Source organism: Metarhizium brunneum, chromosome 6 (genome assembly GCF_013426205.1).
Source record: "Metarhizium brunneum chromosome 6, complete sequence".
In the NCBI taxonomy this organism is placed as follows: domain Eukaryota; kingdom Fungi; phylum Ascomycota; class Sordariomycetes; order Hypocreales; family Clavicipitaceae; genus Metarhizium; species Metarhizium brunneum.
In genome coordinates this window covers 3,755,529-3,780,969 of record NC_089427.1, presented here as the reverse complement: position 1 = coordinate 3,780,969, position 25,441 = coordinate 3,755,529, and the positions used below count along the sequence as shown (strand labels likewise).

The 25,441-nt window shown below is 54.5% G+C and overlaps 8 protein-coding genes across 8 annotated transcripts; 4 read left to right on the top strand and 4 right to left on the bottom strand.

The window, feature by feature from the left end:
- Positions 1-979: 979 nt before the first annotated feature.
- On the top strand, positions 980-2,674 carry G6M90_00g104700 (uncharacterized protein; the record flags this gene model as incomplete). Its single annotated transcript, XM_014685975.1, has 1 exon — positions 980-2,674. One exon carries the CDS (start codon positions 980-982, stop codon positions 2,672-2,674), a length of 1,695 nt encoding a protein of 564 aa, XP_014541461.1.
- Positions 2,675-2,905: 231 nt separating this feature from the next.
- On the top strand, positions 2,906-4,084 carry TGL2 (Lipase 2; the record flags this gene model as incomplete). The annotated part of the gene is made up of 2 exons (XM_014685974.1): positions 2,906-3,212; positions 3,273-4,084. 2 exons carry the CDS (start codon positions 2,906-2,908, stop codon positions 4,082-4,084), a joined length of 1,119 nt encoding a protein of 372 aa, XP_014541460.1.
- A 540-nt stretch (positions 4,085-4,624) lies between these two features.
- On the bottom strand, positions 4,625-4,958 carry G6M90_00g104680 (uncharacterized protein; the record flags this gene model as incomplete). The annotated part of the gene is made up of 2 exons (XM_014685973.1): positions 4,625-4,710; positions 4,841-4,958. 2 exons carry the CDS (start codon positions 4,956-4,958, stop codon positions 4,625-4,627), a joined length of 204 nt encoding a protein of 67 aa, XP_014541459.1.
- A 65-nt stretch (positions 4,959-5,023) lies between these two features.
- On the bottom strand, positions 5,024-5,410 carry G6M90_00g104670 (uncharacterized protein; the record flags this gene model as incomplete). The annotated part of the gene is made up of 1 exon (XM_066131652.1): positions 5,024-5,410. The coding sequence occupies one exon, from the start codon at positions 5,408-5,410 to the stop codon at positions 5,024-5,026; it is 387 nt and encodes a 128-aa protein (XP_065987640.1).
- A 2,906-nt stretch (positions 5,411-8,316) lies between these two features.
- On the top strand, positions 8,317-9,729 carry MOT2_1 (Molybdate transporter 2; the record flags this gene model as incomplete). The annotated part of the gene is made up of 2 exons (XM_066131651.1): positions 8,317-8,556; positions 8,623-9,729. The coding sequence occupies 2 exons, from the start codon at positions 8,317-8,319 to the stop codon at positions 9,727-9,729; spliced, it is 1,347 nt and encodes a 448-aa protein (XP_065987770.1).
- A 120-nt stretch (positions 9,730-9,849) lies between these two features.
- Positions 9,850-10,458, bottom strand: G6M90_00g104650 (uncharacterized protein; the record flags this gene model as incomplete). The annotated part of the gene is made up of 1 exon (XM_014685972.1): positions 9,850-10,458. One exon carries the CDS (start codon positions 10,456-10,458, stop codon positions 9,850-9,852), a length of 609 nt encoding a protein of 202 aa, XP_014541458.1.
- Positions 10,459-11,670: 1,212 nt separating this feature from the next.
- G6M90_00g104640 (uncharacterized protein) lies at positions 11,671-15,162 on the top strand (the record flags this gene model as incomplete). The annotated part of the gene is made up of 1 exon (XM_014685971.1): positions 11,671-15,162. The coding sequence occupies one exon, from the start codon at positions 11,671-11,673 to the stop codon at positions 15,160-15,162; it is 3,492 nt and encodes a 1,163-aa protein (XP_014541457.1).
- Positions 15,163-16,273: 1,111 nt separating this feature from the next.
- On the bottom strand, positions 16,274-19,327 carry BOI2 (the record flags this gene model as incomplete). The annotated part of the gene is made up of 3 exons (XM_066131650.1): positions 16,274-18,891; positions 18,950-19,093; positions 19,255-19,327. The coding sequence occupies 3 exons, from the start codon at positions 19,325-19,327 to the stop codon at positions 16,274-16,276; spliced, it is 2,835 nt and encodes a 944-aa protein (XP_065987552.1).
- Between the last annotated feature and the right edge of the window lie 6,114 nt (positions 19,328-25,441).

Sequence of the window (25,441 nt, the reverse complement as noted above, 5' to 3'; positions counted from 1 at the left end):
ACCCCCTTGGGTTGGCCTCGAGTGCTAGGTGTGCTTGGTGCAGCTTGATTCTTTAAATTAACAATCAGTCTACATATGTAACTACCGAGTCGATCGCTCCGAAACTTGTGCCAGCGAGCACATTCGGGCAGTGAAGCAAAAAGAAAGAAAAAAGAGAAAAAAGGGCCCAGGCCACCCATCCTCTGAGCCATATCATTTTCTGGGTACGGAGTACTCCGTACGGAGGAAGCAAGCTGGGCATGTACCAAGTACCGAGTACCGAGTACCGAGCACCAGCTCTCTTTTACCCTGGTCTGGCTGGCAAGACCGTGAGCCTGATGAAACTGTGCCAAACCGACAGCCTTGGCTTCTTTGTTCATTCCCAGCCCGACAATATTTTGTAAATGACAAAACACAAGCTCGCATGCCACTCTCGAGTCTCGAGCCTGCAAACACGGCGTTGCTTCGACTGCAAACGGCAGCAAAAAAGCGGCACAGCCATTGGCCACCAATCGATGGGCTCAACGCGCGGCCCCAGAGCCCACACTGGCCACACTGGCCACAACCAGGTCACACAACCCGGCCACTCGACACTTCGGCTGAGGCTTGGCTGAGGCTTAGCCCAACGACGTCAACATCGACGACGACCACAACGCCTCTCTCCATCCGAAGCTCTGCGCAACAGCTTGAGAACTGTATTCCCGGCAGAAACACCCACAGCCCGCTGCCGCCTCTATTTCGGGATCTGGCTACTCCGTAAGCTTGGCTGCTCTGCGCAGCCGAACCATCCGCTTTTTATCCCGCAGCCGCCAGTCACGTCGCACGGCCGACAACCAACCTGAGGCGCGACGCAAACGAGAGCATGTCTACATGACGAGGTAGTATCGGCAAGATTTCTCCCTATTTATCCCATTCTCTTTGTCTTCCTCTTGCCCCTCGTCACTTCTACAAGAAGCGTTTTGCGCCGCCACCCGATGGTGCTTGTGCGCCGCCATCTACCATGTCCATCCGCATAGCTCTCGACAATCAGCCCGAGTTCTTCACCAACCTCGACCATGTGACGGGACGCATCATCCTCGGGCTCAATCGCTCCGAGCAAGTCGGCAGCATAGTCGTCAAGCTGGAAGGAGAATCTGTCACTGCTCTGCAAGTCCCGAATCCTTATGAAGAGACTGGCCCCAGACCGACAGGTCCGTTGCCTGGTCCGCCCGGCAGCATCGTGAGCGAGAATCACAAGATTTTATACAAGGTCCAGCAGGTTTTCCCCGACGAATACCACTCAAGTACTTCGAACCCATATGGCGCCTTCCCGCTGCAGCCGGGGGAACACGAGTTCCCCTTCAAGTTCAAGCTGCCCATCAACAACGCCTGCAGCGACCCAATGGCCATGTCCAAGATTGGCGGCCTCGCAGGCGTGGGCGGCTTCGGATCCGGGGGCGGACTATTCGGCATGGGTGGAGTTCGAGTTATGGATGGCACGAAACAGCTGCACCTTCAGCATGTTACCCGAACCCTCCCGCCATCCTTGACAGGGTATCCCATGGAAGCCGAAGTCCGCTACTATATAAAAGTTACGGTCCAACGGCCCGGATTTCTCAAGGAGAACTGGAGATATCAAATCGGATACAAATTTCTTCCCATCGAGCCTCCCAGGCCAGCACCAACTGGCCAGGAGGCGTTTGCCCGTCGTCCGTTTACCTTTCGGCCACGATCGCCCGGTCCGCAAAGTAAAAAGAAGAACCCCTTTTTCGCAAAGAAGGGAGAGAAGAGCAGCAGCGATAGCTCGAATAACAATGGTTCCGGTGTCGACTCACCAGGCATGGCGCCGGCGCCATCCATCGAGATGTCGGCTCGACTTCCGCACCCTTCGATTCTCACATGCAACCAACTCATTCCTCTGCGGCTTATCGCCAAAAAGCTGGTCGACTGTCCGGAACAAGTCAACCTAATCTCGTTCCAGGTGGACCTCATTGGCATCACCGAAGTACGGACATACAACATCTACAACAAAAAGATCAACCGCTGGGTTGTCGTCTCCAGCACCGACCTCAACATACCCTTGACCTCTGGTCCAGATGCTGAGGTCGGATCCGAAGTCGTCGTACCGGATACGTTGTGGAAAGACAAGCCACTTCCCAATACCGTTGCTCCGTCGTTTGTCACCTGCAATCTATCCCGAAGATATGAAGTGGAAATAAAGCTGGGACTATGCTGGGGCAAGGCCAAGTCCAATTTCATCAGCAACCACCCTCAGACAATATTCCTCCCTTTGCACTTTGGAGCGACAGAAGTCTTCTCGGGCATAACACCGCCGCCCGAACTTGTCAGGGCCGCTAGAAATACTCGGCCTGGTCGGGCGACACTCAATATCCCCCCGCAACTGCCACCAAGACCAGGCAATTCGGCACCCAGCTCACCAGTTGGTCCGCCGCACACTCAGAACCAGATGCCGAACCTGCATCAGCCCCAGGCGCCGAGACCGCAAATGCCACAGCGGCCACCACAAGATCCATTGTACCCTCCTCAGCTACTGCCTGGGCAAACAGTACCGCCATACGACGATGCACCGCCAAGCTACGATGAGGCAATAGCCGAGAACTTGTCCGGACCATTTGACGGAATGCAGCCCCGACCAGCATACAGTGGCGTTACCAACGAGAACGCACCAAGCCAAATGCCTGCGGAGAAGAGATGACGAGGGTGCTCGTTACGTGATAACGACGGCATGAAGGGATTTTGCAACGGGAGTTTGGGGGGTGGGTTTCCTTGGTTCAAGCACGGGTAGCCTCATAGACGGTCAGGTTGTTACATGAATAAGACACTGTTTCATAGCAGCAGCGTATAATATGAATCCATAATCCAATAAGCATTGTGCACATTACGCCATTGTGGTCAACAAAATCCCCGTTATCAGTCACATCACGGCATGTGCACAACCGGACATAACCAAGCTCCATCCGATGACGTCAGCCCCGTTCGTCAGGACCAACCCACCAACACTCAGCTCACAACCACCGTTGACGGCTTCCCTCCCAAGCATCCAAATCCCCAAACTCGCAATGCCGAGATGAGCAAATGCGCCCAGCGAAGCGCATCGCTCGCCTCCCTCGGCACGCGTCCCATCCGCCGCCAATTCTCCTGCAGCCGCCGCCTCTCGCGCGCGCGAGATCCTCGCATCCGCGACATCGGCCGACAAATCGAGGACGACTACGCCGCCATCCGCAAACACTACGGTCCGTCCAGTCCTCCCCCGTTCCTCGTCCGCAAAGAAAACAAAATCTGACACTCCCCAGCAACGCCCAAACACCCCATCGTGCTGGCCCACGGCCTCCTCGGCTTCTCAGAGCTGCACGTGCCGCCCTTCCCACGCATCCACTACTGGCACGGCATCCGCGAGGCGCTCACGGCGCAGGGCGCAACCGTCGTCGCCGCCTCCGTCCCGCCGTCGAGCTCCATCGCCGACAGGGCCTCCCGGCTCGCGGATGAGATTACCCGGTCGGGCGTCGACGCCGCCGCGGGCGTCAACATCGTTGCCCACAGCATGGGCGGCCTCGACGCGCGCTGGATGATTGCGCACACCCTCCGGCAGCGCGGGCTCCCCGTGAGGGTCGCCTCGCTGACCACGGTGTCCAGCCCGCACCGCGGCTCGCCGTTTGCCGACTACGTGCTGCGCGCCGAGGCCGGCCCCTTGTACCTCCCGCGCGTGTACGGGGTGCTCGAGCGCGCGGGCCTCGAGACGAGCGCCTTTGCGCAGCTCACGACGGCGTACATGCGGCGCGAGTTCAACCCGGCCACGCCGGACGACCCGGACGTCAGGTACTTCTCGTACGGGGCGGTGGCGGGCCCCCCGCCGCTGCTGAGCCCGTTCCGCGTCCCGGGGAGGATCGTGGGCGCGGCTGAGGGCGCCAACGACGGGCTGGTGAGCGTGCAGAGCGCGCGCTGGGGCGCTTATCAGGGGACGCTGGTGGGCGTCAATCACCTCGACTTGATTAACTGGCCGAATAGGCTGCGGTGGGTGGTGAGAGGGTGGATGGGGAGGAGGAGGTTCAATGCCGTGGCGTTTTACCTGGGCATTGCAGATATGCTGGCCAGAGAGGGATTGTGAAGCGGAATATTGGGGGGGACAATGTGAATAGATGATGAGCACTGGCGAGCGATTGATCAGGCTAGAATGGCGGTTGGCTCTGGCGGACGATACTCACGGCGCGAGCAAGTTACTTTGTAGAGGTATCAGTATTAGAATATAGAATACAGCAAAGCCTGGCCACGGGCACCCGAGCACAACAAGCCTCCTTGCCCCGGGTTTCGTAATCAATCTCTGCCGCTCCGACCACACATGATGCACTATGTACATTGACCAATAGAATACACCCGTGTCCAGATGATAGTAGCACTCGATAAACGTTGAATCAATTCAAGTGGTCGGCTGCAAGTCGTTCGCAGATTGGCGCCAGGGAAGAAAAGGGTCAGGTTCCGCAGGACGACGCTGCCGTCAAAAGTTTCCCAAACTCGCCGCTGCATTCCCTTCCCTCTTTTGAGAGTGTCTTCTTGTTCCTCTTCTCCCGCGACCAGCTCGTCACTTCCGATCCTTCTCGCTCCCCATCCACGCCTCAGCTAGCCGTCACCCGCCAGGAAAAGGTGACGCCTAGTACTTGGCCTGGGCGCGCTCCTTGGCCTCCCTACGTCGGGAGAGGAATTTGGCGATCCAGAGACCAATGAGACCGACGGCAACTAGACGAGGTTTTTTTTGTTAGCAAAACGATTCGTGTTTCTTGGGCTGGCCATGACGATTGTCCTTTCATTCAACCATAGCGAATTGGCCGGGTTCAAATATGGGGGGGGAAGGCATCCGATTGCATACCGACAAAGACAATGCAGAACACCACCATGACACCGGCATTTTCGGCAGGCCAGCTCTTGCGCTTGACGAGCGTGCTTATAGCCTCGCGGGCGACGAGAGCAGTGTTAATGGCAGCCATTATGTTGTTTGGGGAGTTGGAGTGGAGAGGCGACAAGAGTTGCTCTGCTGGGCGCGAAGTAAACGTTAGTAAACAGCGCAAAAATATTCGGGGGCCAATTGAGCCAGCTGGGTGCCCGGAGGGTGGCCGTCTTTCGAAAAGCCGGTGAGCGGTGAAATCAATTGATTGTGTTTGGCGATGCGCGACTGGACTCTGTGCGATGGTGTTCTCTTGAGGGTGGTTGTTGGGCGCGGCAGGGCGGCCAATTTGGAATTTTGCAACTTGGAGTTTGATCCAAGCTCCTCCGATCGCATCGGCTGTTTCGGCAGGTGCAACGGTTCGAACATGACGGCTACTGCCAGCAGCTCGCGGTCCGGAGGCACAGCAACATCATCCAAGACAATCAATGATGCACGCCCAGAGACGATCGACGGGCCATTGGCACCAACAGCTGGCTCATTCTTGTGATTCATTCACTCACCTGTACTGGCCGTGAGAGAGGATGGAGGTGGAGGAGAGAATTGGCTCGAGTCGCGCGGGTGGACTGGGCCATGATTTTGTTGATCAGTCTGGAGGCCCTAGAGTCTGTGGAAAAAGTGGGGGTGCACGTCACGGGCCAACCGGGGGCCGGGCATTCTGGGCAACCACTGGAACTGGAACTTGTCCAGCATACCCGAGTCGAACTAGTCTCTGGTCTCCGGTCTACCACAATCAATGTATTTTGCATGCTCCGAGCAGAACGCCGTGCTTGGCAAATATGAGCCGAGCCATTCAGTCAGTCAGTCGAAAAGCAGCGTTTTGGAGAATAGTTAAACGCAGTCAATTTGGTCCGCTGACTGCCCTTTAGGTTCCAGATAGCCGGGCTCTACCAGTTCTCGACATGAGCAAGGAAACGTCACGGGTACGACACAGGCATTGAAGAAAAAATGCTGCAGCAAATTCCGCAATTCGCTCTAGCGGGCCGGCACCGCGCGACTTGCATGGGCGACTGAAGGTCGGTGCGAATGACTTATTACAAGAGCCTCATGGGCAGCCGCAAGATACCTGGTAGCTCTGCATGGCCCTGGAGTTCCTCGACCGCCTCCTACCAAGTAGTGAGTACCTTTCCATGGGGCAACTCGGAACACGGCAGTGTGCTGGCCAAACAACAGCTCTGTTGCAGACGACGATAACTTGTGGTTCCCATGTGGTGGATCCATGGCTCTGCTGGGGACAGGCGACGGGATTTGCCTGCGCGAATTTTGAACCACACCCAACGTCGGGTGTTTTGACACTGGCTAGTGTTTTTCTACAATTCCTGTTCTAGCGCCCCGGGTAAGGACTAGACCAGTTTGATATCCAGAAGGAGAAGATTGGCTGGGGGGATCATGGGACTGCGTGATTATATCTGCCCTGCAGGACAGTCAACGGTACATAGAACCACTCTGGGACAGTGGCGGCTCGCGCACCACCACGACCGGAGAAGACGGCGAGCATGGCGTGGTGCTGCCATTGAGTCGGCGAAGCAGGATTTCAAGCTTTGGGATCTCATATTGTACATGTGTACGTGGCAAATCACCACGCCTCTGGGGAAAGGCGGCCGTGCAATGAATATGTGTGCCAACGGCCCTCCGAGTAATAAATGCACGAGTGAGTTGGAATGATGATGAGGCGACACGGGTGCCATCTGTAGTATTCTGTAGCTAAACCAAGAAACCAAGAGCTAAAGTTAGCAGGGTGCTCGGTAGCTGCCTTGTGCTCATAGGTCAACTGGTATCATGGGTGTTGGGAACAGACGCGCCGCTATGTCTCAGCGTTTACGCAGTACCATGCATTGTGTTTGAACATGAAGATATGCACAAACATTACGGAGCATGGCCTGCTTGGCTAGAGTTTCACAGCCCGCTTGGCCACAAGAGACACTGGGGATAGCAGTACCTACCTAGGTACGTGAGCAGAGAGGCGTTAAAACAAAGGACATGGGACACGCCTCAATGGCTGTTCCCCAGGAAATATCGACATTACTCCGTTCTTGGCTACAGCCTGCCAGCCAAGCTCAATTGACTGCGCAATACTCCATCGAGTACGGAGTATGCCTGCCAAGTCCTCGCCATCGGCTCAACAGCTGCCATCTTCTGAAACAGAGCCCCGTGGAGGCCATGGCTACAACACTGGATGGACAAGGGCTTGGGCTGATCTGGGATTGACATGCCCATTGTGCGTTTCGTGAAAGGGGCCGGGCTGCGTCGAGACCTGGATATGGACGATGATGTGGTGGACGGCGTCGGCGGCAAACACTGAATGGCTGAGACGGGTATGACGGCCTCGAGGAACCAGAAGACCATGCTGCTTCCGGAGGATGCAGTTCTGCATTATTGTGCTGGAGCTTCTCCGGACCAGAACGCCAATTCGCCAAAACAACCTGGCGATGGCTTTCAAGAGAGCTCCACCGAGTGGCCCCGGGACGGCCGAATCCATAGAAACGCCAGAGAAGAAAATTGGGGGGGGCTCCGTTTCGTCCGCGGGCCCATGCTCCGAGTCCATGAATCGGGTTTGTTTGGATTTGTTTTGGTCTCTGGCCCTGCGTACTTATCGTGGAAGACTCGGACACCATCGGCGTTTGGATGTCGCTATCAGCTTCGCGCCCCGGCCGACAGCCTCACGTCTGAGGTACCCAGGTACTTGTGTGTGCACCTTGCTCTTGCCTGTTTTAGTTCCCGGTCGTAGTTGCCAACCTTGGGGCGCATCAAGAAATGACCTCACAATTACCCGCAACCGCGCAGCTCCAACCATTGCCGGCCGGCATGAATTGCTAATTCCATTCAAAACCCAAAATTCAAGCAACAGTCAAGTCCGGTGTATTTAGTCATTGACATCATGCGCCTCTGCCCAGGCTTCCTTCCATCGCGATATTGAATTCCCTACATTCCAACACCCAATGCTTATTAACATGCAACCAAACTTGGCAGGCTGACGACAGCTTGTCGAAAAACCCAAAATGACGACTTGCATTCTCCGACGGTGTGATTACATAAATTACTAACTCACTTATTCCGGCTTGTTATAATGATAAACGATGGCCACGAGAAATTGTTTGGCATCCCTTCCACTCGAATTCACGAACCACAATGTATCACTCGGCCGAAAAATGGCAAGTCACCGACAGTGCAAGTATACAGTGCCATCCAAACGACACTGTACGTCGGCCATACGTCTTGTGCCGACCTGTCACAAGGTGAGGAGAATGCAAATGACGACGTAACAGAAGCAGCATCTTGACACTCTAGAGATCGTAGTGAATTTTGCATTTCCGCACTGATACTTTTTTCTCTCTTCGTGCCGTCTTTTGTGTTGAACTTTATTGAATTCAACCGCGAGAGCCTCCCGTCGTGCCATCCAAATGGCCTCGTGGCTGGCCCATCTGCGTCGTGTGAACGCTCACAATGTCTCGACCTTTCGACGGGCGCCGCTAGCCGAGATCTCAGGGTCTCTTGGTGATCTCGGCACTCTCTTGCCACTCATGATTGCGTTGGCAGTGCAAGGATCGGTGCATTTGGGTTCGACACTGATGTTTTCGGGGGCATTTAATATCCTCACTGGCGTTGTGTATGGCATCCCTCTACCAGTTCAACCCATGAAGGTACAGTTACCGCTACCCATCAACAAGTCCATGCGTGAATACGACTAAAATTTCTCAACATTGCAGGCTATTGCTTCAGCAGCCATATCTAGTGGAGAAGATGCACCCATGGAAGTTGTAGTCGCGGCAGGCCAGTGGGTGGGAGCGGCCGTGCTGGTCATGAGCGTCACAGGTCTTCTGCGATGGGCCGTATCCGTTGTTCCGATTCCCGTTGTCAAAGGCATCCAACTAGGAGCCGGCCTGTCTCTCATCATCGGCGCCGGGACCTCGCTTCTGCAACCACTACACTGGATACATCCTATTCTGGACAATAGAATCTGGGCATTGTTCGCATTTCTTGTTCTCATCGTCACCCAGAGGCTCCCTAGGTTTCCCTACGCCTTTGCCTTCTTCATCCTGGCCATCGTCTTTGCCATAATTGCAGTCCTCACTTCTCATCATCGACTGCCCTCATTCCATGTCTGGCATCCTCATTTGATCCTGCCAAGTTGGATTGGTCCACACCGCGACGCCCCAGCCCTCTGGATGGCAATTGGACAGCTTCCGCTAACGACTCTCAACTCCATCATTGCTGTCACCGCCCTTGCGGCTGATTTATTGCCCGACCTTCCCGTTCCATCAGTGACGTCTATCGGTATGAGCGTGGCGTGTATGAATTTCACGGGGACTTGGTTTGGGGCGATGCCCGTTTGTCATGGCGCGGGCGGTCTAGCGGCCCAATATCGATTTGGTGCCCGATCCGGCGCGAGCATCATATTCCTGGGGCTTGTCAAGCTTGTTCTAGGACTCGTCTTTGGTGAGACACTGATTGACCTGTTGAAATTATACCCAAAAAGCATTCTTGGGATCATGGTGCTCGCCGCTGGATTGGAATTGGCCAAGGTAGGCCATTCGCTCAACAAGGGAGCCCCCGATTTATGGGAGAACGCAGCCAGCGATTCTTTTTCCGGCCGTGTCGGCAGGATCCATCGAGACTTGGGCGATGAAGAACGAATGGAGCGATGGACCGTCATGTTGATGACCACAGCGGGCATTTTGGCGTTTAAGAATGATGCAGTGGGCTTTGTAGCTGGCATGCTGTGTCACTGGGCTTATAAGGGATCGGAATGGCTCAACAAGAGGAATAGGAGCCGTTTGCTTCGGGGGGAGAGAGCTCCTTTGCTCAGTTCATGATTCTGTACGTCTAGCCACATTATATGCCATAGTTTTTTGCTCTGCAAATGATACGCCTTCCACCATCCATCCGCCTGCCTTCCTTATCACACCCATTCTGAAAACATGTCCCCTGGCTAATTACAACCGGCCAGACACCCAAAGCTTTTCACTGTGTTGATCATGTTCCTCTCTAACCCTCCTCAAAAACCTTTCAACAAGCACAAAAAGTCCCATCGCAACGGCTAGGCAAGAACCCTCCACAATGGCTGTAATCTTTGCCGTCGGACTCCAAACCCCTTTCTGCTGTGAATAGACGCCCACCAAGGTCGATACCAGACCGGCAAAACAGTTGGCAGTGCCGGGGATGACCAGCCTGTTCTGCAGCCAGACATAGTTACCCAAATGCTTCGAAGCGAGGAAGGCCATGCCGCCGACGGATGTTGCGCACGCAATGGCCGCGATAACTAGCAATGGAATGTTCTTGACGGACTTGACAATCACGCCGGCGGCCTGGTTCTCCAAGCTGTTGGAGTGGTTGTTCTCGACGGATTTTCTGATCGAGGTAAAGGTTCCCGGGAAGAACAGGAAGCCGGCGAGGAGGAGCCAGACGAAGAAGGCGGCGAGGGCGTTGTGCAGGAAGGGTATGTCGTCCATTGCCAGAAGCATTTGGACATAGCGGGAATTCTGAGAGTTGGTGAGTTGGCGTCGCAGGCGCTTGTTTTCCGACTCGCGTTTAAAGCAGAGCATGTTGGCGGGTTGTTGATAATGTACACGGAACAAGTTGCTGGATTAAATCAATAGATGGCACAGCCAAAGAAAAGAAGACGAAGAAGAGAAGGCGTGCCCGTGATATTAAGGGCCGTATAAATCACACACGCACAAGAAAATGACAAAGGGAAGAAAAAAACATGCTTTGCTGAACACTTCATGAAATCTTGCAGGGTGGGAGGGCATGAGCGCTTTATCTACGTGTATTCTTTCAGATGAGATGGATCTCCCCGGCTCACAAGGCGCTTAGTGATACAGCTTGGCAGGAGTCATGTTGGCCGTTGGGGTTATACCACGATTGTCACGGTAAGCGCTTGAGTAAAGGACATTGACGAGGAAGCAGAATGGATTGGCTGGGAGGTCTTGATGCTCGGCGGCGCAGACGGGTAGATCGGCGAATCAGGATCCGAGATGGGCTTTCTGAAGGCCCCTTTTGGGTCATTGACGAGGTCGACGACGCCTTTGGCCACTGGACGGTGTTTCAGCATCGTTTGTGTTTACAAAGCGTTTGGCATGAATTGCCCTTTTTTTTTCTGGGGAAGATGGTCAACCCTGGTCTGGGAGTAGCCGCCGCCACCATGCGGCATAGATATCTTTGTATCCCCCTGGTGGTTGGTGCCTTTTGACATCGGCTTGACGGAACCGACGACGACACAAACGGGTTTGTTCAGAGCACCTTGTGTGTACTTGACAATACCTGGGGCCGTGGCTTTATTGTCCGGCACGTGCGCTTGATACGTGATGCCGGATAATGAAGCAAAGGAGAGACGAGCAACGAGCAGATTCGGGGCTCCTTCCTTCAATGCTGCAATTCAATCGCGAACGACCAGGCAGGAGCAAGACGGCAAGTTCAGAACACTAGGCAACAAAGAGGTGGGTCGCGGCCAGCAGACTTGGTGAGGAGACAAACAAGCACCCAATCACAGCACGCCTTCCCGCCCATTGGGTGGACAGGAAGGAAGACAAGGCTGCTCCTGCCACGCTGCCAAACATGCCACTGCTACGGAGAGACTCCCGCTGCGGAGAGTTCAATGGGTCACGCTGCCAACCGCCTCCAGTTGATTATTTTTGCCCGAGGCGTCAATCAACAACACCACATCATCGCGGCCAGCCCCGGCATCGCATACAGCTTTGCACAACCGCAACCGCCGGTCCTCTCAACGAGGCGAAGGAGCTGTCAGTCGAGCAGCGATGACTTCGTCTAGCGACGGCCGCAATGGCCCCGAGCAACCGCTGGACACGGACGCTTCCGCAGCCCTGTCCGCAGTTGCGACCGTGACTGCGCCAGATGCCCTCGGCGAAACCACGACGACTGCTACTTCTGCCATCCCCGCGACCGCCGAGGCCACTTCTCAGGAGGCAGCTACTGCTGCTACTGCTGCTACCACCACAGACGATTCTGCGCAGCCGGCCAAGGACCCCGTGTCGCCTTCAACCCCGAAGCGCAATGGTGACGCGACCAGCGCCACTGCACCACAAACCACCCCGAGGCCTGCCTTGGAAACCCCGATAAAAAACGCTAGCAACATTACCTTCGACCGGCCTGTGCCAGACGCTCCAAAGGATGCCGATGAGGACACTGAAATGTCTGGTCAGACTCAAACCCAAGCAGAGTCTTCGCAGCAGCAAGAGCCGCAAACTCAACCTGAACTTCAACCGCAACCTCAACCTCAACCGCAGCAGGAGCAGCAGCCTCCTCCTCCACCTCCCCCTCCAAACGTGGCCAGCGTTGCTACTAGCGAACAGTTTCCTCCCTCTACACCCTTTACTCCCGCCCAGATGGCGAATCTCGACCAGCATACCTACATGATGATGGCTCTCGCTTCCATGTCAGGAGCCCAGAATGCCTTGTCTCCGCCACCCACAGTTACGCCATCCCAGGTCACACTTCCGAATCTTCTCGATTCCGAAATGAATGGCACTGGGGCAGCGAGTGCTTTGCGCCAGGCCAACACAGAAAAGGGCCTCGAGTCCTTTGCCCGCATCGAATTCGCAGACAGTGTCTTTCAGATGACAACCTATGCCGTGATTATTGGTCGTGACCAGCGAGCTTTGGAACAAGCACGACGTGACGAGAAGAGGGCAGACGAACACCAGCGCAGGGTAGAGGAAAATGCAAGCAAGGGTCTGCCGCCGCCTGCACCCATTCCCCACGACCGAAGCAAGTTCAGCAAATCCTATGTCAGTGAGGAAGGTGGAATGCTGGGTCCTGAGTCTGATAGTGAGGGTAGTGGGCGGCCGCCCAAGCGACGGAAAACAAGCACCAACGGGTCCTCACAGCCGGAAAATGAGGAATCGCAGGAGAACATCATCTCAAATCGCCAATATGTGTCACATACCCCTGGTGCGGCGGCTGTCGATCTAAGCTCCCTTCGGCCATCGCCTTACCACGTTCCGTTTATTGGAATTCACTCCCCCGGCCCAAACATTGCCGGCAAGACCAAAGCTATTTCTAGGGAACATCTCAAGATTGCTTACAATCAGCAGGAGGGTGTTTTTGAGGCACATCCTCTACACAAGAATGGCTTCTTTTGCGAAGACGTACACTACAAGAGCGACAAGGTTGTGTTAAAATGTGGTGATCGTCTGCAGATCAAGGACGTTGACTTTCGGTTCATCATCAATGGCGTCGAGAAGGGACGAACTGGCGCAGAAGAGTATTTGGAGGAGGAGCCAGTGCCCAAGAAACGGCACTCTCATAGCGGAAAGGAAATGAGCTTTGACTTTGAGCAATCACACGGTAACGGGGAGGTTCAGGATACCAGCGATGAACTGTCTGATGTCGAGATTAGCCCTCCAGCAATATCTGAGGGTGAAGAAGGCGAAGATGAGGGCGAGGGCGAAGGCGAGGGCGAAGAGGGTGGGGAAAACGAGGATGGCGAAGAGGGTGACGGCGTCGAGCCAGGAGACGACTCTGAACTGAAGAATGAGTCAACGGCGGAGCTCGATCCCGCACTACTACAGATACCCAAGAAGCGAGGGCCTGGAAGACCGCCCAAGAATGGCATCATGTCGAAACGAGAGCAACGCCTACTTAAGAAGCAGCAGCAAGAGATGGCAAAGAAGACTCTTCCGCAAGCCCCTCCCATCGAGCCACCAATCAAGCGCAAGGTTGGTCGACCAAGGAAGCACCCCTTGCCAGAAGATGGTAGCGAACGTCCAGAGAAACGCAAGTACAAACCGCGTAAACCCAAGGAAGAGGGCGGCGAAGGGTCAGATGCGGAGAGAAGAGCAAAGGAGAAGAAGGAGAAGAAGGCTCGACCCAAGTCGCCTCCCCTTGAACTCAAGATTGAGGACTACACGGATGAACAGCTCCAGAAGCCGAACAAGAATTACGGTGTTCTTATTGATGAAACTCTAACAGCCGCCGGTCCGGATGGCTTGACCTTGAAGCAGATTTACAAGAGGATATGTCAGAGATATCCCTGGTTCTACTTTCATACGGAGACCAAGGGCTGGGAGAGCAGCGTCAGGCATAACCTTATTGGCAACGAAGCGTTCAAGAAGGATGAAACAACCAACCTGTGGTCCCGGGTCCCGGGCGTTGAGCTGGACGCAGGAAAGAAGCGCAAGGCCTCATCCCCCGACAGAACCCTGGCAGCTCAGGGATATGGACCTTATTCCTATCCTTACAACGCCGCTCAGCATATGCCTCCGGGAACTGCCACTGGCTATCCTCCGGGCCAAGGGCTGCCAGGGTACCAGGTCCCAGGATATCCAGCTCAGCCTGGCCAGGCACCTCGCCCTATGCAACCATACCCAGCCGCACCAGCCCAACCCGGGCAGCCCAATACACTGCCAGCACCGGTGGCTGCACAAGCAGTTGCTCCAACACAGTTGCCCGGGTATGGACCTCCGCCCGCACCGGCGAGGGCACAGCCTGGCGGTGCTCAGCCAGGAGCATATAGTTCTCCTTATGCGTCAAGACCGCCTCCGCCGCCGTCGAGCGCCCCAGTCAAGACCGAACCAGGTCGAGCACAGCCCGGTGCGGTAGCACCCGCGCCGGCACAATTACCTCCACACATTACACCAGCTGCTGCCGCGGCGGCAATTGGTGGCAAAGCCGCACCCGGCCCGGCGGCTCCTCAACAGACGCCCACACCAGGTAGTCGCCCAGCGGCAACGCCGCCTACCACTGGGCCTCCAAGACCAGTCATTGATCCTCGACTCCTAGCGGCTGTGGTCGGACTCAAAAATGGGCTTGTTGAGAACCTTAAGAAGGCGCGCAATCCCAAGGCTGAGGCAATCGTCATGTCTGCCTTGAATCGGTGCCTTGGTCTGAAGAAGGAAGCGACAGAAAACGACAAGATGGAGGCCATCTGCATCAAGGGCATTCATCAAGTCATCGATGGCTTCAACAAGAAGAGTCCGGCGCCAGGAGGGTCCACGTCGACGGGAAGGCCGCCCATCCTCGACCCCAAGGTGCTCAACTCGTTGAACGGGTTCAAGGAGGTGTCCGTCAGGGCCATCAAGAATCGATTGGGAGAAGGCCGTGCCGAGGTAGTGGCGCTTTCCGCCATCGACCGCGTCCTCGGCCTCGCTGACGCAAGCATCGTCCCCCCAAGCGGTGAAGGCGAGTCGGCAGCAGCATCGAGCCTCAACCTCGAAGGCGTGGAGCAGCATCTGATGTCGTCTATCCGCCAGCTTCTCATAGGCATGAACCAGAGGATCAAGGAGGCGTAGAATTACATTTGCAATATTTCTTCTATTTTTTTTTTGTTGAAGCCAACAAGTGCCGCCTGCGGCTTGTTTACGGCGTTGGGAATCAAAGCATGGTGTTGGGAAATAAAGGGTCACGATGGCTGTTTACACGAGACCATGAATTGTGTAATTTTCCTTGTGGGTGCGTTTGTACGTGCCCTCGTAGCGTGGCGGCTTAGTTGAATATAGTATTTACCGTGCGTGCTGGTCCCGTCGTGCTTGGTGGTGTATGCTGAGTAGGGGCTGCCTTGACTTCCGGGTGCGCGGTAGTCTGAAAGTTGATGACGGTTGTGATGGCTAAAGTACGGCATGTTTATCATACTGGACGTTTGTTGCGCATGCGCCTGTTCGTGGGTATGTACCGTGCATGCTTGTGAGTACGGGGTAAGTGGTACGGAGTATGGAGTAGAGTAAATGAATCACGTTCAAAACTAGTTCCCTAGCATGACATTATCTGACTGCTCTTTTTGCCACGGGTAGCATTAAACGGCGTACGCCATTACATTCTGACTTATTCCACGGGCATGTGGTACGGTCGAGGTTCGATGTTTGGAATATCCCACACCGCACCCGCCGCACCTTTGCTCGTACAAGGGAGGCCGTGACTGCTCCTTGATACATGTAGCAAATTGCTTTCTGGCCGCAGCATGCCCTTGTACACCAGCCAGTGCACCCAGGGACCTCGACAAAAGGGTTCTGCAGGCTGCTAGTTCCAAGTTGGACCGGATTTACACCCCCGTCCAGACAAGCAGCTACACATGGTATTCACACTGCACATTGAACGAATCAAACGGACCTCAAGATGAAGCAATTATAAGCTCGCCGCAGTAAAATTGCACCACGTAAATTGGCTATATATCATACGCCTTCGAGCCCCATCATTAATTCTTTACCGTGACATTCCATAACGCTCATAGCATCTAGTAGATATAAAAGTTAAAGGGGGGGTTTAAAAAAATAACAAGGGCCAGAATCGAAAAGATGAAATAAGAGGCATAAAAGACAAGTACATGATGACGTTTCCATTCCGTCGTAGCTTTATCAAGATCTAGTATGAGAGAATGCTTTACTTCCTCTTGCGACAGAGCACAGCCTATGCGCTCTGAGGCGGACCTTCGCCCTCGGTTGGTGCGTTGGCTTCGGCATTGACAGAGACGCCAGCGAGTTTATCCATTCCCGATACGCCGCTGTCGGATTCACCAAAGATACCCAGACTGTTGGAGGGTTTGGCGCCTTCGGCTTTGGACTCGTCCTCGGCGGCTTCTTCCAAGTTCATTAGGGCTGGGGGCCGGTGCCGCATTTGCTTGGCTTTGGTGAGCGAAATCGTCTTTTGCTGGTACGTTGTTGTGATGGGTTGCGTGTCGTCTCTGTCAATGGTGGCCTTCATCAACGCGGCCATCCAGAGACGGCCTGCCTGGATGTTGGGCACGGCGAAATAGTGCACTGTGGGTTTGGTGAAGTTGACTGCCCTCGAGAGGCCAGCTCGAGGCGGCATGAGCTTGAAGATGAATACTGACTCGTTTCCCTTATCAAAGTCGTTGCCCACAGCTGGATGGCTGGGGCCGCCAACTGCACCCGTGATGGTGGCGTGCAATCCTGTCAACCGCTCGTTGTCTGCGGGCAGGACACGGTGGAAAGAGATATCAATGAGACCCTTTTCCTGGTCATCCTCCTCCGAGTAGTAATACGAGAGACGACGGCCCTTGAGAACAAATAGCCTTGGCTTCCACGTCGTCATCAGGTTGGAGCTCTTCTTCTTCATCCATCCATAATAGTCGGCGCCTTCCTTGGCCTGCAAGGGTGGAATTTTGAGGAGACCTCGCGTGTACGCGCTGGTATCCTTCTTGTTCTTTCTGCCCTTACTCTTGTTTGCCGGTGTAGCGTTGAAACTCTTGCCGGTGGCAGGGGATTCAATGTCAAGGCTGGGCTCCCCGGATGCCGTGCTTGATGTAGCGCGCCCGGGAGAGTCGAGCGCGGGTTCGGGCGTTGTCATATCCTTTGATCTATTGGTAAGTTTGTCTGAAATAGCGCGCATGCCTGGGCGGCCTTTGCTCATGGGCTTGTTGACAACCGCGGACAGCCAGTCGGCCCCGAATCCCGGCTTGCCCGTCATGTTGGTTGGCGACGCTGGCGACCGGGTAGGGTTCAATCCTGTATCTATTCGGGTGACGATTGGAGCAGGTGGACTATCTTTAGCTGGGGGGATGGGACGAGCAGAGTCCGTTGTGTTTGTCGACGCTGTTCTCCTATGCGCCGTCGACTGCACTCCATAGTATTTCTGCGCAGCTGGTGACAGAGCAGGGTCTCTAAAGGAATCGACACTGCCAAACCTGGAGTGTCGAGACAGAGCTGTGGCACTGCGAACCCGCTGCTCCTCGGCATAGCTCGATTGCCTTGAATGCGTAGTTCCATCTCGCTTCTTCAAGACATTGCGCCGTCTTCCGTCTGTTTCCGTACCAGAAAAGTATCCCCGATCCAAATCCACCGCCGAATCTTGAAGATCTGGGTCTGAGCCGGTTTGCGAGTCATGCACTCCAGCGGACGAAAGGGGTCGCACAGCCGTTTGTCCAAATGCGTTTCCGAGCGTCCAATTTCGGTCAAAGGACGCTTGCTTCTTGTGCGCTACAGGACTCAGCATCGTTCCATTGGGTGACAATGCAGGAGGTGTCGTTCCTGGAACAACTCCTGCCATTGGTGGAGCCGGAGCCCGATAGTCTGTTGAAGAATGGCGGCGTGACTGAAGTTCTCTAATAGAGGCTGCCGAGGGTCGTTTGGTGTGGGTAGGCCGGGTTGGGCTGTCGTGAGAGCTGTGTACCGAAAGTGGTGACTTTAACGTCGTGGGGCTGGCCTTGGCCGTCTGACCAGAAGACAATCGTTGCGCCGAAATGCGATTTGAGATGGAGGTTGTGGCGGTGTTGGTCCGGCTTCTCGCTCCTCTGCCATCGTCTGAGTCCATTTCGCTGCCCCATGTGCGCGTGGTTCGCCTAGTCTGGTTGCTGTTGGCCTCGTCTTGAAGGGATTTAATCTTGTGCCAAGTCTTCAGCCGTCTTCCAACTGAACCCAAGTCAAAAGGCTTGACGAAGAGCGAGTTCTGGTCCATTCCCAAGAGCACCTCGCCCGTGATTTCTTGGTCTCTGAATACTTCGCAATGATGTTTTTCAACACCGACGGTGAAGAGATACTCCGCAACTTGGTCTGCAGTCCACGACTCCACCTCGGAACGACTGTGTTCGCGGTCCTCCTCTTCATCTGTCTCCTCGCCCTGAATGTATGACATTCTGTGTTCCAGCGGCATGCTGTACTCGCTACCAGAATCGTTCACTCCAACCGGGAGTCGTAGACCTCCGTTACTTGGCGACGAGCCTCTCAGATGCGTAATGTGCTCATTGATGACATTGAGTGTATCGTTTAGCACCTGGCTATCCTGGTTCTGGTTCGGAGTACGACGCGTTTCCGGAGCAGGCGAGCTGGACGTGGTTATGCTCGGAGAGGCCGAGGTTTCGGACTTGATGTTTAGGGGCAACGATGTTGTAGACGACTCCACCACGCTCGCAGGCGGCAGGCTCGGGGCAGGCTCTGGGACCGGAGTCGAATTTGTAGGAGCATTGGCAACACCGAGCACGATGGTATCACTGTCGGCCTGCGGGGCGGAAGCCGACGGTTGAGAGGGGGCCAAGCCAGGTACGTTCCTTGGTGCTGGACGAGTGTAGACTGCCGCAAGATTAACATTGGATACAGACCAGAGTCAAGAAGAGGGCAGGGCGCTAACCTTCGGGGAAAAGGCCAGTATTTTCATTGGCGAGGTTACGGCCCAGAAACCATCCATCACCAAACTCGTCATCGCGCTCGATGAGTTCGACCCTGTCGCCTTTCGACAGGCTCAGTTCATCGGAGCTTCGGGCTATAAAATCATCTGTTTGCGAAGCAGTGCGTGTGAGCTTGTCGGCCTTTGCGGCTTTGGTCCACCACCATCATCAACGATGGGACAGGCGGGCGGAAATGGCAATCAATAAGGGGTGTTGCGGTTTGCATCGCAAAGGGCCGCACGAGGGAGCGAAGGGAAGGGCAACGTACGAATAACTACCAGGGTATCGCCAACGTCCGGACGAGGCGGCGGCTCGCTGACCCCCCGCGTAGCCATGGCCATGGTCGATGGCTGTAGACAACCCACCCAGGGAAGGTCGTCGGGGAAGGTCTTGGGAGGCGTCGATGGAAGGGGGCGAGGTTGGCGATGAAGTCAAGGTCGAATGTTTTGGCAGCAAAAGTGACTGAGACACGGGCTGATGACGGCGTGGGGAAGCAGCTCCCTTTTCCCGGGCTAGGTTTCGTCCGTTGCTCGCGGGCGGATGACTGCTGCTAATAATAATGCAAGTCGGGGAGGCAGAGAGACGTGGGCGCAAAAATGCGATGCACAGAAAGTACCCAAGGCACAGTCAGCGCCATGAGCATGAGACGTCTGGTCTATGGTGCGTGAACGAGAGACCCTGGTTGCGGTCCTTTGGGGGCGGGCGCTGGGGATGCTGGTTCCGGCTAGGGCTGCGATGCACCGACCTCAATCGTGATCGCTCGCCAAAGACCCCTATGTCTAACACGAAAGGAACGAGTGCTGCAGGTTGCCGAGTCGGGGCCTGGTGGATGGAGGACTATTGGGCAGGCCAAGATCAAGACGGTCCCAGGTTTTGGAGGTTGGGGTTCCTCTGGCGCCGGCTTTGGCCTGTGGTCTGTTTTGGCGTCTGCTTTGGTGTCTGCGCTTCGAGTTTGCTGAGTTTTTCGGGGCTCAGGGGTGGCGACGACCGAACGGGCTTAGCGCCATCGCCGTCTACTGGGCCTGCACGCCTGGGCAGTCAATTAGTTCCGTCCCGCGTGGGCCGAGACATCCAAGTACCAGATACTTTTTACGTCCGGCCGCCGTCGCAGGTTTTGCACATATGATTCGCGCCATCTCCTTTGTGCTCAGGTATCGAGGTACAGGTGTGAGGTCGGTCTACTTTCGCCTGCCCCCTTCCACAGTGCTGAGGTTTCCAGGAACGTGGAACTTGATGGCTTTGGCAGAAAAGCCGTCTCACGCCGTCAACCAACCACTTGCACCATTAGCGACTCGGCTCTCCATGACCCGTCTATAACGCCAGCGGCCGCAACATATGTGGCGGCTGGGGTGACTAATCGCTTGGAGCGTGCGTCAAACTCGTCCCCCTACTCCATAGTCCATACCTTCTAACCGCTATCCGCATGTGACAGCGACAGTCCCGTCGACCCAAGAAGGCGTCATACATCAACCTTGGACCCGGAGCAGAAGTACTAGCGAGCGTCCAAGACTCACTGTCTGGCACAAGGCATTTGTAGACCCTTTCCCGGGAGCTTAAATCATCCGCGAGGGGCATTGCTAGGTATGGGGTCTGAAACGCGGAGTTGGGCCAAAACTCGGTGCTTATGAACATCCCCGAACTCAATTAATATATGTCATGGACTATCTCATCACGACAGTTCATTGTGCGTCATCCTCTGCCAAACTTGTCCCTGCATCTGATCGCTAGGCAAGTGCCGAACAGAGTGGACTCAAAGGTCCCGCCCGGATTGAGTTTCACTCGGTATATGCTCAACTCCTGGTCCAGACTAGGCTCCACGTCAAAATACGAGCTATGTCGGCAGTTTCACATACAGTACCAATCTGACCGTCTGTGGGTTATTTGCCTTTTTCTTTTTGCTTTTTCTTTAGGGAACCGCCTTGTCAGGATCGAGGGCTGGTCCATCCGCCGTCGTGGTAGAAACAAGAGACTGTCATCTGGTGCCCGCCACCATACTCTTCTCTGCCTCAGAACTTGAAATAGCGTTTACAACAGCCAGTCCTAGGCACTTCAATCACGATATGGTTCAAGTCGGCCTGGAATTGTGGTACGCCCCGTACACAACTATTGCATCCCGGCACAATAGCTACAGTAGTACCTCGTATCAGCATCACCGCCCTGGCGTGTCCTGATTTCAGTACACAAATGTCAATGTTTCCAGAAACTTTCCCACGCTGCAATGGAAACCCAAACCGCCACAAGCCTCGTTTGTAGATGAGGATATGCGATGATTGCACCCTGGATGGAGAAAAGTCTGGTCCATTAGACTGCGCCAATGCAATCAAAGTCAGCTATTGGGCTGCGGCTTCTCAACTCCATAGAAAGAGCAATTATCACATCTTAATTGAGCTTTTAAGAACAGCCATCAATTGAAGGCTGAGGTGGTGGGTCAAATCTTTTTGAGAGGAGGATGGGATTGCCCGAGATGACATGTCCGAGGGAAAATGCATAATGGACGAGTACATTAACCATAGACGCCGGTACGAGATTACCGTCAAGGGGATACGCTTGGATTTCGAGAAATGAAGTCTACGTGGTAATGTCTTGAGATCTGGCCGCGAACAGAACGAGTGATATCACTGAAGACGGATCGTTCGCCTACATCGGTAAGAGCGGACTTGAGGGGAGTTTTCAATAAACCTCGCGTACGCAGTCTGAGAAGATCATATCATATCAACCTACAAGTCTTCACAAACAAGCATACACGGGATGCAAAGTAACTGTTTGGGGCCAACATTTAGACTGGCTATGAACTGTATTGGGGGGAGGGATAGACCTACGGGGATGGTTTGCAAGACACCTATTGGTTGCGTGAATACTAGAATTGCTATTAGCTACGTCTTGAGATTGCCGTGATGAATCTTAAGTTGTTTCTACGGTTCCTCGCTTCCGCTCAGACTACTGACATGTCTCGCCCAGTAAATGGCAGAGCTCCTATGTCGCAATTCAGCAGCTACGGATCGCATTGAACAGCAGACTGGTCTTGATTGAGTCCATCTAACTAGGTCTATTAGGCCCGTTTCATATATCGGGATAGCTACTTGAGTCATTCAATGAGGGGTTCATCTGTATCCAAGTCGATGGGCTTAATAGGGCCTGTGGCGTCAGGCTTTTCGGCGATACCGTGTAGGAAGCTTTCCCCCTTGACATTATATTCCACCCAATAATAAAAAAGCCACCCAAAGAAGACATGTCCCCGAACTATCAAGTTATAAATCCTCGGATAGAGGAAATACAAGCCGGACTACAAGGCCCAAGACGGAGACGTTAGACGACACAACAGGCAATAAATGTCCTTTCCCACCAAGCAGACCACATCAATCTCCACATAAAGAGTCCTCTTTTCCATATGCTTTTTAAAGACTCGAGCAAGACGAACGATATTGCGGCCAGAGCACTTGACCTCGGCTTTCATGACGAAATAGCCACCCATAAATTGAATGAAACCGCAGAGTAGCTCTTGTTTGCGTATCTAGGTCGTTGTAACCTTGTTGTAGCCAGCTTCAGCTATTGTTCAATACCGCGACGGCTGGTTTGCTCTTGTACTCAATGACAGTCTTCAGTACTAAATGTAGGCCCAAAGATATTCTTTCAGAGCACCGTGAGTTTTCGGGTGTCGTGGGCCGTTTCTTTCGCCCTTGTCCACAATTCACCAGGTAGGATTTGTTTCCGCCTGTTGTAGTCGTCGTCGTCGACTTCGAAATGGGCTGACGAATACCCCCGCCCATACCCAAGGCAAACATTTCGGCACCCCGTGCTTTGCAGAAGGGCGGTCGGAGCCCTAGACGTTCTGTGAGAGGGTATATACAATGTCTGGCTACTTTCAATTGCCCAACTAGGCAGGTCAACCGTATACATGAGCATATTGCATTGCACTTTGGGTTGGTCGGTTCAGGTTGCTTCTGGCGGGTGCTCCCGCGCATTGACATCTGCTGGTCAGTCTGTTCGATCTGTTGGTCGGTCGGTCGGTCGGTCGGTCAAGCAGTGTCGCTGGCATGGTGGTCCCAGCCTCCCAGGCCATTTTGCCAGTTGGAATACTCGGTATCGCGGCCGAGGTGGCTTTGGAGGAGACGGGAGACAGCCCACACATCCTTGCAGGCGCATGCCCAGCCAGACTCACGTCGTTCAGGCCACAATGTGGTTGGTGTGATGGGCCAGATGGTTTCACAACATCACGTTGGGCGCAAAACAGCGTGGCCAGCACGGCCCGGTGAACTGGCTGCTCAACAACTCTCCGACCGGTGACGAGGACGAAAAGCCAGCATAGAAACACATGCTGCTCCCTGGATGGCTGGATGCAAACCTTGAACATTGAACATGTCTGCGGCCCCGAGGACCTGGCACGTACATGTAGCGTCGGCATCATTGATCTGGCTGCTTCCAACGAGTCGAGGGTGCGCTTGAGCCTGATCGCGCCTTCCCTTCCAGGACACAGCAAACTTTCAAAGACAACGGGCGTTTCGCCTGAGGTTTGGCACCAGCAGTGGACCTCTTCGCGACGCCACTACGGGGGACTCGCTACGTTCGAATCCTTCGGTGCGAACAGCATCGTTAACCAACTATCCATCCGCTTTTCTCTTTTCCCTTTTTCTTTCTTTTTCTCCTTTTCTTTTTGGCTTCATTTCACATCCATCCCGGCTGTCCCATCTGCGACGCAATATTACGCCCGAGTACGGAGTACGCACACCTCGTTCGCCAAGCAAGTTTGTCCCTCCCGAGACACCACGACATTTTCACGAGCCGCATCGTGATCTGTGAAGCTGGACTTTGATCCCCTCCCTTCAGCAAACCAACTCCTCCAGTTCCGAGCCCGACTCACAACAGGGGGGTGGACTATATTGCGCACGGTACTACTGCCTGTGCTGTCTGATTTCCATTTGACTTCGGCGGGTTTCGATCATCTTTTGGCTACAAACTTCCCCCGTCTTCTCGCGCAGTGGCACCTTGCAGATTTCCACCGGGCGAGGCCACGACAGCTCAGAATGCTTCATGTACCCCGAGATTGTCCAAGTTCAAGGTCGAAACAACGCCATGTCAATATCTACACCTTCTAATGGGAAGAACGCTCCTCCCTGCGACAATGATGCCGAGTCCAGGCGGATAGGGGCAGCAAACAAAACTAGCCTTGCCTTTATTGGTGGACATCAACCGACATGGATGTTATCCAACTCTGCTGCTTCACTGCCCACGAAATCCCCAACCGGTATTCGTAAGAAGAAGCACTTCTCCAAGCCTGTTCCCCCTAGGCTATCGCTGGAGAAGATTATAAATGCCACTGTGTCGGTACAGCAGGGCCAAACAACACAAGACTCACAGCCTTCACCCCAGGTGGTTGAAACTAGCTGCACAGACAGGTATGTACTTTCTCCAATATCTCTTCATTTTCCAGCCGACCCATCGTCATTGACAGTACTATGCACTTACACAAGTTATTGTTGGACATGGCTCCAGCCTGCCCTCGTTAGCCGAAAAATCCCCAGAGCGTATATTGTCAGGCCAGAGCAACGTTGAGCATGCGCCTTCGCCTTCGCCTTCGCCTCCGCCTCCTCCAGCGCCAAAGCCAGGGAACTCGGACCTGACCACAAAAGAAAGTCCTCGGGTTGAATTGAGCGGGCCGTTTCCATCACCAGTGACGAAGCCGATAAATTCAAGCACCGTCACAATAGAAAGTCCTCAGGTTGTATCGCGCGGGCCGTTTCCATCACCACCACCAACATTGCCCATGGAATCTAGAAACCCACAAATAGAAGAAGTAGCCGGGCAGGCGACTATGCAAGATGCTTGTGCAAGTGACGGCAATGTGGCCAGTAATACTGCAACACCAAGGCCTCACCACCGCCTCAGCTTGCCTTATCGAAACTCCGTCTCCTCCCATGCACCCGCCACATGTCAAGTTAGTCCGCCATTGCCGCAGCAGGACGGCAGCTGGCAACAACCGGCGCAGCAGTTGCCACAGCAAATAACTGTGGGAGGCTTCGTCTATCAACTGATGAAGCCAGCACCCGTCGCAAACACGAATAACTCGAATAACCCTTCACTGCACACAAATGCTCCAGCCTCGGTCGCTTGCAGTACTTCACCCTACAGGCATCCTCCAGATACGCAGGCTCAGCCCGCCATGAGCATAAGTCCAGACACCTTGGCTTCGTGGCGCCGAAGGCTCGTCGAGTTTATCAATCATCCAAAAGGGCCTAATCATGACGCTACCTTCCTGGAAGCATGGCGCTGCTCTGCCCTGCTAGATGCGTGCCAATTCAACGATGTGTTTTTCCTAGTGCTTCATCAGTTTTATTGCCTTTGGTCAACAAACCCAGGGTTTCTTTGTTCCATTTTGCCGTCTTCTTGTCATGGCCACCTTGATCCGTCATTTAAATTACTGGCTACTGTTCTGAAGCCCAACACAGATATTCGACAGC